General features: G+C 53.6%; 1 protein-coding gene across 3 annotated transcripts in view; it reads right to left on the bottom strand.

Annotated features, from left to right (window-relative positions):
- Positions 1-12,558, bottom strand: part of CHD5 (chromodomain helicase DNA binding protein 5) — an 83,061-nt gene that overhangs the window by 4,918 nt on the left and 65,585 nt on the right. For 2 of the 3 annotated variants that reach the window (XM_026659981.1, XM_026659979.1), the window contains exons 31-39: positions 12,132-12,211; positions 10,468-10,600; positions 9,431-9,520; positions 8,253-8,390; positions 6,639-6,747; positions 6,168-6,300; positions 5,102-5,297; positions 2,314-2,477; positions 1,748-1,862 (exon numbers count right to left, since the gene is read on the bottom strand). In XM_026659981.1, the coding sequence (XP_026515766.1) occupies positions 1,748-1,862; positions 2,314-2,477; positions 5,102-5,297; positions 6,168-6,300; positions 6,639-6,747; positions 8,253-8,390; positions 9,431-9,520; positions 10,468-10,600; positions 12,132-12,211 (1,158 nt within the window). Of the gene's footprint in view, positions 1-1,573; positions 1,625-1,747; positions 1,863-2,313; positions 2,478-5,101; positions 5,298-6,167; positions 6,301-6,638; positions 6,748-8,252; positions 8,391-9,430; positions 9,521-10,467; positions 10,601-12,131; positions 12,212-12,558 lie in introns of all 3 variants that reach the window. The other variant, XM_026659980.1, reaches the window with a different exon arrangement.

Here is a 12,558-nt window from a genome sequence, read left to right as displayed (position 1 = left end):
TAGCTCAGAGAAGACACAAACCAAGGGGGGGGGAGTGGAGGGAATTTAAATGGATGCAGAGTCCTGAAAAAAGAGAAGATTCCGGCCGTACGTCGTGTCTCACTCTGCACTGGGAGCTCACAGCACGCTGTTGAGCTTCTCCGAGATCTGTGCAATGCCAACCTCCTCAATACAGCACTGACTGAGCTCAACTCCAAGCAGACACTGGGCTCAGAGTAAAACTTGGGATGGAATCTCTGGGAGCTGGCTCTTCTTTAGGCTTTCCAAAGTCCTGACCTGGAATTTGGAAGGGATGACACCAGACAGGTTCCATGCAAAAGTACACATGATATTTCTACATAAATACGGTCTCAAGGCAACATGGCACATCAGTCTAAGAACTTCCTTTCTTCGGGAGCAGAAGGGAATGTGAGGTTTGATTTGAGGAAATGGCATGAGAACAGGGAAAACTTCTATGCAAAGAGAAGAAAATGCAGAGATTCCAGAAACCAAAGCTGTCAGTTCCCGGTGCAGTGAATTCGCTAACCGCTAGCCATGACCTAGCATCACAAGCATGAGCATAACTACGCCTACGAGATGAACAGGACATTTCCCCAGATATGTTATCAAAAAAACAACAAGCAACCAAACTGGTGAGTCTGAGACGAGTCCCCCTAATGACGGGCACACTAGCCCCAGGCAGGGCCGCCTCCAGCTTTTTTGCCGCCCCAAGCGGCGAAAAGAAAAAAAAAAAAAAAAGCCGCGATGGGCAGCTGCTCTCCCGCGCCGCTTCATTCTTCTGCGGCAATTCAGCAGCCGGTCCTTCCCTCCGAGAGGGACTGGCGGACCCACCGCCAAATTGCCGTCGAAGACCCGGATGTGCCTTCCCCTTCCATGGGCCGCCCCAAGCACCAACTTGCTGTGCTGGTGCCTGGAGCCGGCCCTGGCCCCAAGGCTCTGCAAACACTCTCCGTACTGACTTAGAACTGCAGGGAATTTTGATGTTCATTATCCTCACAGAGCTGGAGCTAGATATTTCGTAGCATGCACCACTCGCGACAAGCCGTGTGCCCGAGGAGCTTTGTTACTTTGTGAATGGTGCTGACGGAAAGGCTGCTCCCCTGTCTGAACCCGTCAAACCAAAGAGCTTCACTAAACGCACGGGCACCACTGCTCACTGGCATTAGTGGGTGCAAGGACGTGGGAGGGCTGGTGAGGACCCATCATTTCACTCCAGCATCTCCTCAGCGACTGCACCAGTTACAGCTGCTCTCTGAGGACTACCCCCGGAGCTGACTGTGCCTGGAGGAATGACTTGCCCAGCAGCACATGTGCCTTTGTGAACCCTGTGCTTTTACCACGGGGCCACGTATGTGCTGCTGCAGCAGCGTGACTAGGGGCCATGTCGAGGAGACAGCAGGGCTACCGCCATTCAAGGAGACAACACGAACTAGACGCTCCTGAACATTCGGGATTTATTAACTCATTCCACCTTGTGATTTGCTGACACTTAGAGTGAATCATGTTACTAGGCAGCGCCTGAGAGATGGGACAATACGATACGTTTAGCAGATAGTAATAAGCATGGCCTTACCTCAGGTGGGAATAAGAACTGCAGAGGAAAATCTTGGAAACGGCTAAATATCTATTGATAAGAGAGAAAACATCTTGCTTGCCCAGTGGTCTTTGGCTTTGCTTGTGGCCCACTGAAATTTGCCACTTTAATTTCTGCAGTTAGAGAAAGAGGCTGCTAGAAATCTCAACCTACCGGTCACGTAAGGTCCCAGTGGCATCTGACTGTAGTTGACAATCCCACCTGGTCCAGGACCTCGGAAGTTTGGCCCAAAGTTGTTGTTGTAGAGCTGGGAGGACCCAAAGGAGCCCTGGAGAAACAGGAGAAAATAACGGCTGTGCTGATCCCCAGATAAACAGCCCTGCTCTCCCTGCATGATGCACACTGGCGTCACCGGGACACGTCCCAGCCTAACTGCTTCACTTCTACTCAGGCAAAACGCCCCGAGGTCTCCAAAGAGAGCTTTGCTCAGACACCACCATGCTGAGCGTGGGAGACCTGGGAAGAGGAGGAGACGTTTGGCCTACATAAGGAGCGCAGGACACGGCATGCAGAAGTTAGAGATGGAAAGGGCCTGTTAGGTCAACGTAGCCATCCTCTGCCGATTAACTCCCTAACACTGCACCATACTGAGACGCTTTGCAAGGGACTCTCCATGCAGGTCACCAGACTGAACAACTGCGCTAGCAGGAGCCAGATTGCCCAAGTGCTGGGGGCCTGTGCTGCCCAGGCCCCTGGGTTTATTTTCAGCTCTCTCTGACCTGCTGGACTGTGGGGTCCCCTCCTCGGTTAGTGAGGCGACTCAGTATGCTCCGTTCAGACATCTGCAGGCGAGCGGCGACTGGTGGTATCCTGGACAGCATGGAGGGCAAGCGGGTCACATCTGCCTTCATGTCACTCAGCAGCTCCTCGAGCTGGTTCAGAACTGCAACACAGACGTACAGATTACACCCAGTGTAGCTAAGAAACCTGCTCTCCCACGCTGAGCGGGGATCCTGGGGAGGAGCAGAAGGGACTAACTGATTCCAGTGGGGTTACGTGGGGGGTGAAAATACGGTGACACGTCCTGGACACTGGAGGAGAGGAGACACGGGAGCTGCACAGGGAAAGCTGGTGGGGTTCAGAGATCAGTTTGCAGAGAGGGACACAGATTTGAAGTTGAGTGGGCGGATGGCGGCGTTCTCCACACATGCCAAATGCCTGCACCTCCTTCGCCGCACACTGCTGTGCTGAAAGGAAGTGATTTCCACACACTTTGTGCCCTCCTAATTCCACCCCTGAACCATCCCCCTCAATCCCAGCTACTGTCAGAATCCCCCAAGCTCTGGGCCTCTCATGCCTGAAGCCATGTGCAGCAGCAATTCTGTAAACCATGTGCCCGACTAATTCCACTAACTGCCCCCTCCGAGCCCGAGCAACTCTCTCAGCAGCCACCCGCCTCCCTGCCTGGCTCTCCAGACACACGGCAGCAAACAGGTGATTGCATATCTGGGAGCTGCTGCCAGCCTAGTGTTCATTTTCTGCCCAGACTTGGCTATTTGTATTTTTCTTGTGTCCTTGTAAATGGCAGAACTTTGCCAGTGTTTTCCCATCCACAGCTCAGATCCGTGTCCCCCATCGAAGTGTTGATTTGCTCCCATGGGATGTTATGGTAACGGCCCTTGGCTGGGCTCTGAAGACGATGACAGTAAGGGCGCTGGACAGCTAACTGCTGCTCAGAGCCCCCTGGAGCAGCTGTTTTCTGTCTGGCGAAGAAGCTACATTCTGCCCTCTCTGCTCTCGCATTCCATCACATTTGCACACCAAATTCTGGCCTGGACTGTGTCTGTCTCTGGCCGGGCGCCCCTATGTAGCACCAGGGACCAGCACCTGCTCCGTCCTTTGCCCCTGCGCACTCCTCACCAGTCTCCAATGGTCCTAGCTACGGCAGAGTTGGCTGCGGTTTACGCAAGTGACTATTTCCGCATTGACAGCTCAGGAATCAGCAGAGCTGCTGAGCTGTTATCACCCGGGGCTGCCTGCATCAGGCTGCCAGGATCCATGGCCCTGCCACGGGATGAAGGGCTCTTACACTGACCCACCCTGTTAGCAGGAGCTAAAGCCCTGCTCAGAACTGCTGGGTAAACATGTTAACGCCACCAGAGTCCTGGGTGAGACCCTCCCGCCAGAGAGAACATGGGGCAGAGACAGGGAGACCCTGTGGGAAGAGCCAGACTTGGGGAGAAGATGCATGTTCTGTTCCTGGGCCGTGGTTTGGAACAGGAAGGGAACATCCCCTGCTTGTATGGTCACTGCTGGACTGCCTGGGCCAGTATCCCTGAACACTGCAACCCCATCCTGGAATGGTTCAGAGGAGTCCGAGGGCTGGGGAGGCAAGATCCTGTCCTTGGGCCATCAGGAAAATGAAGGGAGGATTTGGGGGTGGAAGCCCTGCAGAGTTTCTTGCCATTGCTTTAACCATGTACCTCCAGAGAAGCATGTGTCCCCATGGGCACTGCTGCCAGAAGACACTGGTCCTCAAGGCCCCCGGATTGCGAGCCGCTGCTGATTTTTGGAACGATCCAGGCTGCTGGTGGTTGGTTCCAAACTCAGTCTCCATCAGACTGACTCATCCAGGCCTGGGGCTGTTCATCTCTGTTAACTCTGGGCTTCAGTCCCGACCAGCCAGGCATGGCATTTTATCTCCTGAGCGCGTGCACGTTTGTGAGCGAGTGAAAAGCACGTTCCTGGTTACCCTGGCTGGGTGGGGAACTATCAAAATACCCTCACAACACTCTGTGCTAGGCAGGATCTGATCCAAATCAATGCACCAGATTCAAACGGGGCACTGGGTGCTGCTCTTACACCCCCAAGGCGGGGGCTGCCTGTGGCTGGTTAATAAGCCGTGCGAGTAAACACTTCTTTTCCTGCCAATAGGAACGGCTGCAAAGCTACACTCAGGTTCAGGGTGGTGACCTCAACCACACACACAGTGCGGCCACTGTGAGCACATCTGTATGGACACAGGCTGAGAACGCCTCACTTCCCTGCTATTCTCGGTCTCCCTAGGCTTAGGGGGGCCATGCAATCCCTGGAGTTGCCAGGGGGATACGCAACCAGGGCCCCCGGACACCACCACCTGGCAAGCAGCCCCTCGTTAGGGGGGTGTCGCTGAGCGTCACAAGCAGGGCTCGTTTCAGGTCTATGTCATGTCTTTTCTGCCCTGGGAGGACGGTCTCCCCTTGGCAACCTTGGAGCCATGAGAATCGACCCACCACACACTTGCATTTCCTCTCTGCTCCTGCCCTGGAAGCCCTCACAAACGGCCATGGTCCCTGTGGTCAAAGGTCGGAGGGACGTGGCCAGCTCCAGGCCAGGGGAACATTGTGAGACAGAAACACCAGCCAGTCACTTCCTCCCATCGGATTTATTGTCTCTCTGCCCCACGCCGGTACCCGCAGCCCCTGCTGGCTCTGGCTCAGCCCCAGAGAGCCCGTGCGGCTGGCGCACCTCTCGACCCTGGCTAGTGAGGCTACAAGGGAGGGAGCAGGCTATGCAGCGGCGACAAACCTTTGTGCAGGACAGCATTGGCAGGCTTGTTCCCAGCCAGGGACTCTTTGGAGAGATGCTGGTGGCTTTCGGCAAGGCACTCCACTTCAGCCAGACGGGCATTCAGTGCCATGGCCGGGTGACTGGGGTCCTGGCTCATGTTGAGGTACGCGGCCCTTCGCAACTGCTCCTCTATCACCAGGGCCTGCTCCAGCAACTGAGACACAACCAGGGAAGAGAGAAGAGTCGGGGCCAGATCCTTGGCGGGGATAAATCGGTGCTTCGCTGGCTATACTGATTTACTCCAGCCAACGCTCCAGCCCTCTGACTGCCCCACTTGTCTGACACGGGGAGGGACTAGCCGCCACTGAGGGGGAAGCAGACTTTCCCCTCCCCCTTAGGCATTTCCATCTCACCGAAGTGGAGGCTGAGGGGTCAGTCTGCGGGGCCTAGCCAATCCTCAGACACGGCTGTGGCTCAGACGGAGGGGACGGTTAGTGCCAGCTGTTCTGACTGGCGGTGTAGAATTAGGTGGAGACCCCTTGACTCACCGCGCAGAGGCCAGCCCGTGGCAAGTGGATGGCAACAGCTTTAACTCACTCCCGCCTGGGCTACAGAGCAGGGATCTGGCCGGCGGCCCCGTTAGACGCTGAGCATCAGAGGACAGTTGATTTATACCCATGGAAGTTCACGCAAGGCCACCGCAGTTCCTTTTGCTGAGCTTAGTAAGAGCCGAGTGAGTGGGGACGATGCCCAGCTCCCAAAACAAGCCCAGGAGAACCCACTCCACGGGCCCCTGATACCTGACAAGAGGCCCGTGGCCTAGGTAAGGTGCTAGGCAACAGTCTCACTGCAGTGGTTCATTGCCACTCCATGCAGGATAAGCAGCACGTGGGGTCCGGGGCTGTCTGCAGCCCATTCCCTAGGAATCTGTGTCTGGTGCCAGGGGCTCCCTGGTGGGCACTTCATGCCCTTGCAGACCGCTCCCTGGCTCTCTTCAGTCCACGAGACTGGAGCCCACTCTCCACCCTCGGGCACAGCTCCACCCGCCCTCCTCCAGTGGGGGGCACCTTCCCTCCAGGCTCACCTTGAACCGTCGGGCGAGGAACTTGTTCTTCATCTCGAGGTAGTTCCCCTTGTGTATCTCCGACTTGAAAGGCTCATTCAGAATCACATAGCGCGGGTCGTTCTGGATGTCCTGCCAGCGGGCATAGCCGTGGCTGGATGCAGGGAGGGGTGTTAAGGGCAAAGACCAGATTCCCAACTGCAATCTCGTTGGATAGCCTGGGGAGTTTGCTTAGCGACACCTAGCTCTCGTCATCTTGAAAGCACAGCACTCCTAGAGTCATCCCCGGATGACAAAGACTCAGGGCAGTTAAACAACCTGCCCAAGGCCAGAGAGGGAGCCGGTGTCAGAGTCAAGACCAGCACTCAGGAGGGGAGTCTCTTCAGAGCAACATGAAGACAAAGATCTCGCTCATGCTGATCACCTCCCCATCACCCCGCGTCGCCTCCCTGTCAACAGTGGCAAGGGCTCTCACTACAAGTTCAAGGATACGTAACAATTCCCGCCAGCAGCCAGTAGTCATGTCTCCGGTGCCAGATGTCATAGATCTTGCCTGAGGAGACGGCAGCTCTCTCCTCGTTCTGCCACAACGTGTGCAACTCTGAGAAGGCAAAGCAGAGCCATGTTCAGCCAGCAGCACGAGAGCGTACCTGCTGCTAGAACGCGAGGCAGGACTAGCCAAGAGACGTATTCCCGCCTGCAGCCTCTGGGCCTTTGACCCGTTTCAGCCACTGGCTAATGGCATCCTCTACTGAAGTCAACTCACACCTTAGAACCAAATCACAGGTCTCACAAACACCACATCTTCCACCTTCTTATTCTGAGCAGCTTTGGACAGATCACGGCTATAGAAAGCTGCCAGCTCATTAGCAATGACGGATATAGATACTTTTAAATGAGCAAAGAGGAATGACCCCTCCCCCAGAAAACTCATGACACTAGAGCTAGACGACTACAGCTAAAAGTTGTGTTACTCAGGCATGGCTACTAGCATGCTAAGCCCGGCATGCAGCTGGTGGGCAGTAGATTTAATTACATGACTGATGGTGCTATCCCTAAGCATTAGGAACAGGCCATGGAGAGAAGAGGGAGGCTCTCTCTCAACCCGGAGAGTGGACTTCATTACCAAAGAAAGTCTCTAGTCCAGGGCCCACTTTGGAAAGGGACCCACACGGTGTCTACTGGAAGCCCAGGGGACTCCACACTGGCTTAAGGTTTGATGTTAATGATTCCTTCAGTGCCATGGGATGCACAGACTGTGGTTACAGTGGATGCTGTGACAACTGTGACAGCATAACTTGCACTTGGGGCAGGCCTGAGAGGCCCGTCAAGGAAAAGGAACTGACAGGAAATCCCAGGGATGCTTGGGGCTGACCAGGGATGCAATCACTCCTCGGGACGGGAGCTCTTTTGAAGTCTGCAGCTATGTAAAAGGTCAAACTGTTTAGACTCAAAATGTGGGGGGGGTATTAAAAACCGGGCGGGTTGCATATCTGAATCTGAATGGACATGCTGTCCTGAATTGCTTTCAGTGAAAAAAACGTTTCAAACATTCCTTTGCAGCATCTGCAACCCCAGTATAACGAAGGTCAGAAAATGAAAGGGAATATAAAGAGAACTTCAAACTGACCAGTCTAGCTTCTCAGGCCAAGCCTAGTGAAATACAAGAAGTTAACAGCGAGCATAACTGGAATAAAGCAGATTTGATTCTTGTCGTGCTTCCTGTTTCAATAGTCGGTGGAGTTTTATTAGTCACGCAGGTGTACTTTATAAAATCTGAGCTGAGTAGCCAGTGCCGCAAATGCCGAGGTGAGAAGGACTCACGTGATAAACAAGGCTGGTGATTACTGTGGCATCACAGAGCAAAGCAGTAGAAAACTCAAGCCAGCCCCTGAGCTGCGCTTTCCCCAGCAGCCAGTGACTGCCAGCCCAGAGCGAGGCTCTGGCATTGTGTTCTGGGGCTGGAATTCCGTTATTTTAAAGCACTGTCAGGCTCAAATCCTCTTTAACTGAATATGCAGAAAAGCTGTGCAAAGATTGTGCAGCTTTCGCATGCAAACACTTGAAAAGTGACTGGGATGCTCTGTCAGCCCCAAACCCTGTTACCTGTAAAGCCACCATCAGCAATGTTGAACATGAATCTAAAGTTCATATTTTTATCCTCCTTCTTCCCATCCTCCTCTTCCTCTTTTTCACCATTTTGCTGAGTCTCACTCTGCTCCTTCTCGTCCACCTTGGTATCCTCTGCTTATCAAAGACAGTAACATCAGACGTGCACAACTGACCCTGCCACGCTGAGCTGAATTGCTCATTTCGCATCATTGCCCCATTAACCGCAGCAGCTCTCTCCTAAAGTCATTCTCCAAAACATCCCCGTGTGGGCATATCACCAGCCTGCCTCCTGGCCTCCCAGCAAGCACGAACAGCACCCGCCACCGAGATGCCGTTGGAGATAGGGACGGTGTAGAGCTCTACCCCCACCTCGGAAAGGAAATAAGGGGAGAGTCACTTCTCTTGCCTGTCACTAGAGCTATTCTGAACCACCGGCATTGCTACAACTGCTAGGAAGTGTGGTCTACTGGTTGCAGCTGGATTAAAACTCCGTGGCTGGCCCGTGCCAGCTGACTCGGGCTAAGGGGCCGTTTAATTGCAGTGGAGACCTTTGGGCTCGGGCTGGAGCCCAGGTTCTAGGACCCTGCAAGGTGGGAGGGTGCCAGAGCTCAGACTGCAGCCCGAGCCCAGGGAGCCTGAGTCAGCTGGCACGGGCCAGCCACGGGTGTTGAACCGCAGGGTAGAAAGACCCTAAGTCCCTCCTGAGGCCCATTCTGGCTCTCGCTCAGACTCTTTGCATGCTGCTGGGTCCCCGTCTCCACTTGTGAATCCAAGCCACAGATGGAAAGTCGGCACGAAGCGGCAGGGTGCACAGCTCCCGGGTGCACAGCTCCCGGGTGCGCTGCCGTTTCTCACAAAGGTGAGGTGTAGGAGCCGCAAACACGGTCCATAAATGCACTTGAACATCATAATTAAGCCCTTGGGGGCTGGATCTCGCTTATCGCTCTAGGTGTGTACATAGTGATCACAGCCTGTGGGCACCACCACAACACAAACGTGAAATCGCAGGAACTGCTTTTATAGTCCCCTTTCCCGGACCAAACACGCTACAGACACATGGCACACGCCGCTTCACACATTCACACGCATGCGCACTGCTCCATAACACACACAACGCTCTACTCTTCGTTTTTATCGGTTCTCTGTTGCAATTCAGGTCATGGGCATCTTACCTGGCTTGTACTCTTTATCTTCCCCTTTACCTTGGCAGGCATTTAATTCTGACTTTTCCAATGGCTTTTCTTTTTCCTGAATTGCCTCATCTGCAGGAATTAAATAGGACAACGAAAGACGATTAACGGGCAGAAATGACTACCAGTATCGCTGGATTGATTTGCCTTTCCTATTTAAAGTTGCAAAGTATTTGTTTGCCTGCATATGACAGCTGGTAGACACAGGACAGTTTTCTGTCAGAAAAGGCAGTTTCATCAAAATGGAAACATTTTGCGGTCTGAAGGGGAAACCTCAATTTGCATCGTAAATGGATGCAAAAATGATGTTAATAAAATTGTGAGAGCTTATTCTAGTGTTAGGCCCAGCGCTAGAGCCCTCCCAGCAGCATGAGGCTACACGCTCGTCGGGGGAAATTCACCCCATGTGAGGGATCAGCTCAAGACCTAAGCCTCACTGAAGTCCCACTTAGCGGGGCATAGGCCTGTGAAAGAGGGGTGCATGTCTCCCGCAGAGAGATTAGCCACTCTGCTTTACAAGTTACATTACATACAAAAAAGTTCCTTAAAAACTATGGGGGGAAATAGCATGTGATCATGTAATTACAGACTCTATGGTAATACACACAAGGGGGGCCGATTAAGGTTGCACGGGCATTTCCTAACTTGCAGGTAATTGACGTTGCAACCTTTACATTCTTTTAATATAGTATTTTTATGGACTTTCCTAGGTACAAACAAATTCCATTATGTACAACTGTAACAACCCCATCGTGCAACACTGGGAGGATTTGAACCCTGCACCTTCGGGCACTGAGGTAGAGTAGCTTGAACTACAGCACTAGCTATGAAGCTAGCAGCAGGAGAAGGCTATTATCCTAGTTGGGGGAACACCGCATTAATGCACACAGGGGCTTGAACAAGGAAGGAAACAGTCTCTCCAGCGGTGCTGTGACAGCTGGGTCTGCCCCAGACTTCGTGGATGCTGGGCAGACAAGCTCCGCATGCAGCGGGTGCACCAGAATCACAGGCTCCCTCACCTCTCACCGGCAGCCGCTCAGGCGAAGGCTCCGCCTTTTCGCTCTCTTCTTGTTTCTCTTCTCTCGGTTTCTCCTCGTTTCCGGAGCTCTCTTGGTTTTCTTCATTCTCGGCTTTCTCTGCACTTGCTGGACCCTTGATGTCAAGTGGGGACACCACATTAGCCACTTTAGCTCAAAGGGCTTAGGGTATGTAACTGCAAAACTGCCCAGAAAGCCCTGACTATAACCGTGCAGAGACGCGTGGTCCAGCAGCCCTGCCTGGCTCTGATTTACAGCGGACACCAGATCACTGAACCTCTCTGCCTCGGTTTCCCTCTCAGGAGTACTGGGGTAATACTACACAGCTGTGTGGATCAGTTACTAAAGTGCTTGAAACAGGATCCGTGAGGGAAGGCAGGAGCGTAACCCTTCCTTTGCAAAGCACCGTGTCACGCAGCATAAGGGCTGAGCCATACAATTCCCATCACAGGTTTGCAGAACTCCAGGCTCTGCAGACAGACTTCCCCGCCGGGTTCAGTTTGTAGATACATAAAGGGAAATAGGTTAGGAACTAATTAGCTACGTGAACAGTACCATTAAGCTGTAACAATGCCCTTGGAGAGAGGACACTGTGGGAAACCAAGCTGTGCCGTGGTGAGATTCGTACAATTCAGCCATTAGATTAGCTGCCATTTCCTACCTTGGCACATGGACTGATACAGATGGGGCCACTTGCTGACCCAAAACTGGGGTTAAGGGCCAGGGCCAGCCGGGCTCCCAGGCCAGGATCAGGATTGGGGCCGGCAGGTTGGGGTTACAGTTCAGACCTGTAGCTCTCCCCAGTTTAGGGTCAGAGTTGAGACTGGGAAAGGTTCCAGGCCAGGGTTAAGGTCAGGGCCAGCAGGACTCCCGTAGGGGCCCAAGGTAAGGGTTAGGGCTGGGGCCAGGCAGGGGGCGCTGTGTTCATTCACACGGGGGGCTCACTTAGTTATTTACTCAGCCAACTGGGAGGGCGGCACCGAGCATGCATCCTTGTAATGGGATGGTGTGGGTGGGCTGCACAGGATGCTGTGAGAGCTGCAGGGAAATGCTCAGCAGGAGCTTCAGGGCAAGGAGCGGTGCTGCAGGGCACCGGGGCTGGGGATCACTGCAAACCAGTGCAGACAAACAGGGTGCTGAGAGACTCTGGGCAGCGCGACGGGGCAGATGAAGCACTGGTCACTCTGGGGGCCATAAGATCAGTACTCAGGACCCTCGAGGAAGGAATGGCCACAGAAACCCTTCTGCGTGAGCAGAGGGTGGAGAAGCCTGCAGAATGCCCCATGCTCCGGAGCACACAAGGGTTCCTGAGACAGCACAACACGCTGCCCCGGGGGGAGGGAGCACAGACAAGGGCTCGGAGGATGGCAGAAGCAAGAACCTCGTCCCTGGGGCCAGCTAGGGAAGGGTCCTCGTAAACTGCCTCTGGCTGACCTACAGCAGGTTTGGCTGGCTGGGCGGGGAGCCCTGGGAAAGGCTTTGTTGTATTTATAAGTTAGAGGAAGAGGTTGGGACACAGGGCCAAGGGAAGCAGAGAAAGAACTGCTGGTTCAGCCCAGCTTTGCTGTATCCTGGGGACACTGCGTGTGCTGCTAATGGGGTTTGCGAGCCCCAAGAAAAGAAGGGTGAAAGGAACTCCCCCCTACCTGGCTCTCAGCTGGCTTCTTGGGCTTTGGCTCCATTTGTTCCTTTTCCTCTTGGAACCCCAACTGTATTTCTGTTTTGTCTGAAACAACAACAAAGGACCCCACATGAACTGCACTCCGCTGGGCCATTAGCATGGTGCTACCGGGTCAGATTCACCCTTTGGGAGTCGAGCCTCGTTGGAAAGTTCTATTGCTCTATTGAACTGTTCAACTCGATGCCAAGGATAAGGAGTGGGAGGCTTATTTGTAAGTCAAATGTTGCTGGTTATAGGCAATTTCATCCTTACCTTGGAAATAGACACAAACCTCTCAAAGGCTCCATAGTAACTGCATCTAACTGTTAACTTACCATTGTTATTGAGAGGGGAAAGAACAGCTTGTAACTATGTTAGAACTCAGCAGAAGTCCCAATAGATCCCAAATGGCC

This window comes from Terrapene carolina, unplaced genomic scaffold, assembly GCF_002925995.2.
Source record: "Terrapene carolina triunguis isolate 2854851 unplaced genomic scaffold, T_m_triunguis-2.0 Scaffold714, whole genome shotgun sequence".
Classification (NCBI taxonomy): Eukaryota; Metazoa; Chordata; order Testudines; family Emydidae; genus Terrapene; species Terrapene triunguis.
Note: the sequence above shows the minus strand (reverse complement) of the source record. Positions and strands in the feature narration are given on the sequence as shown.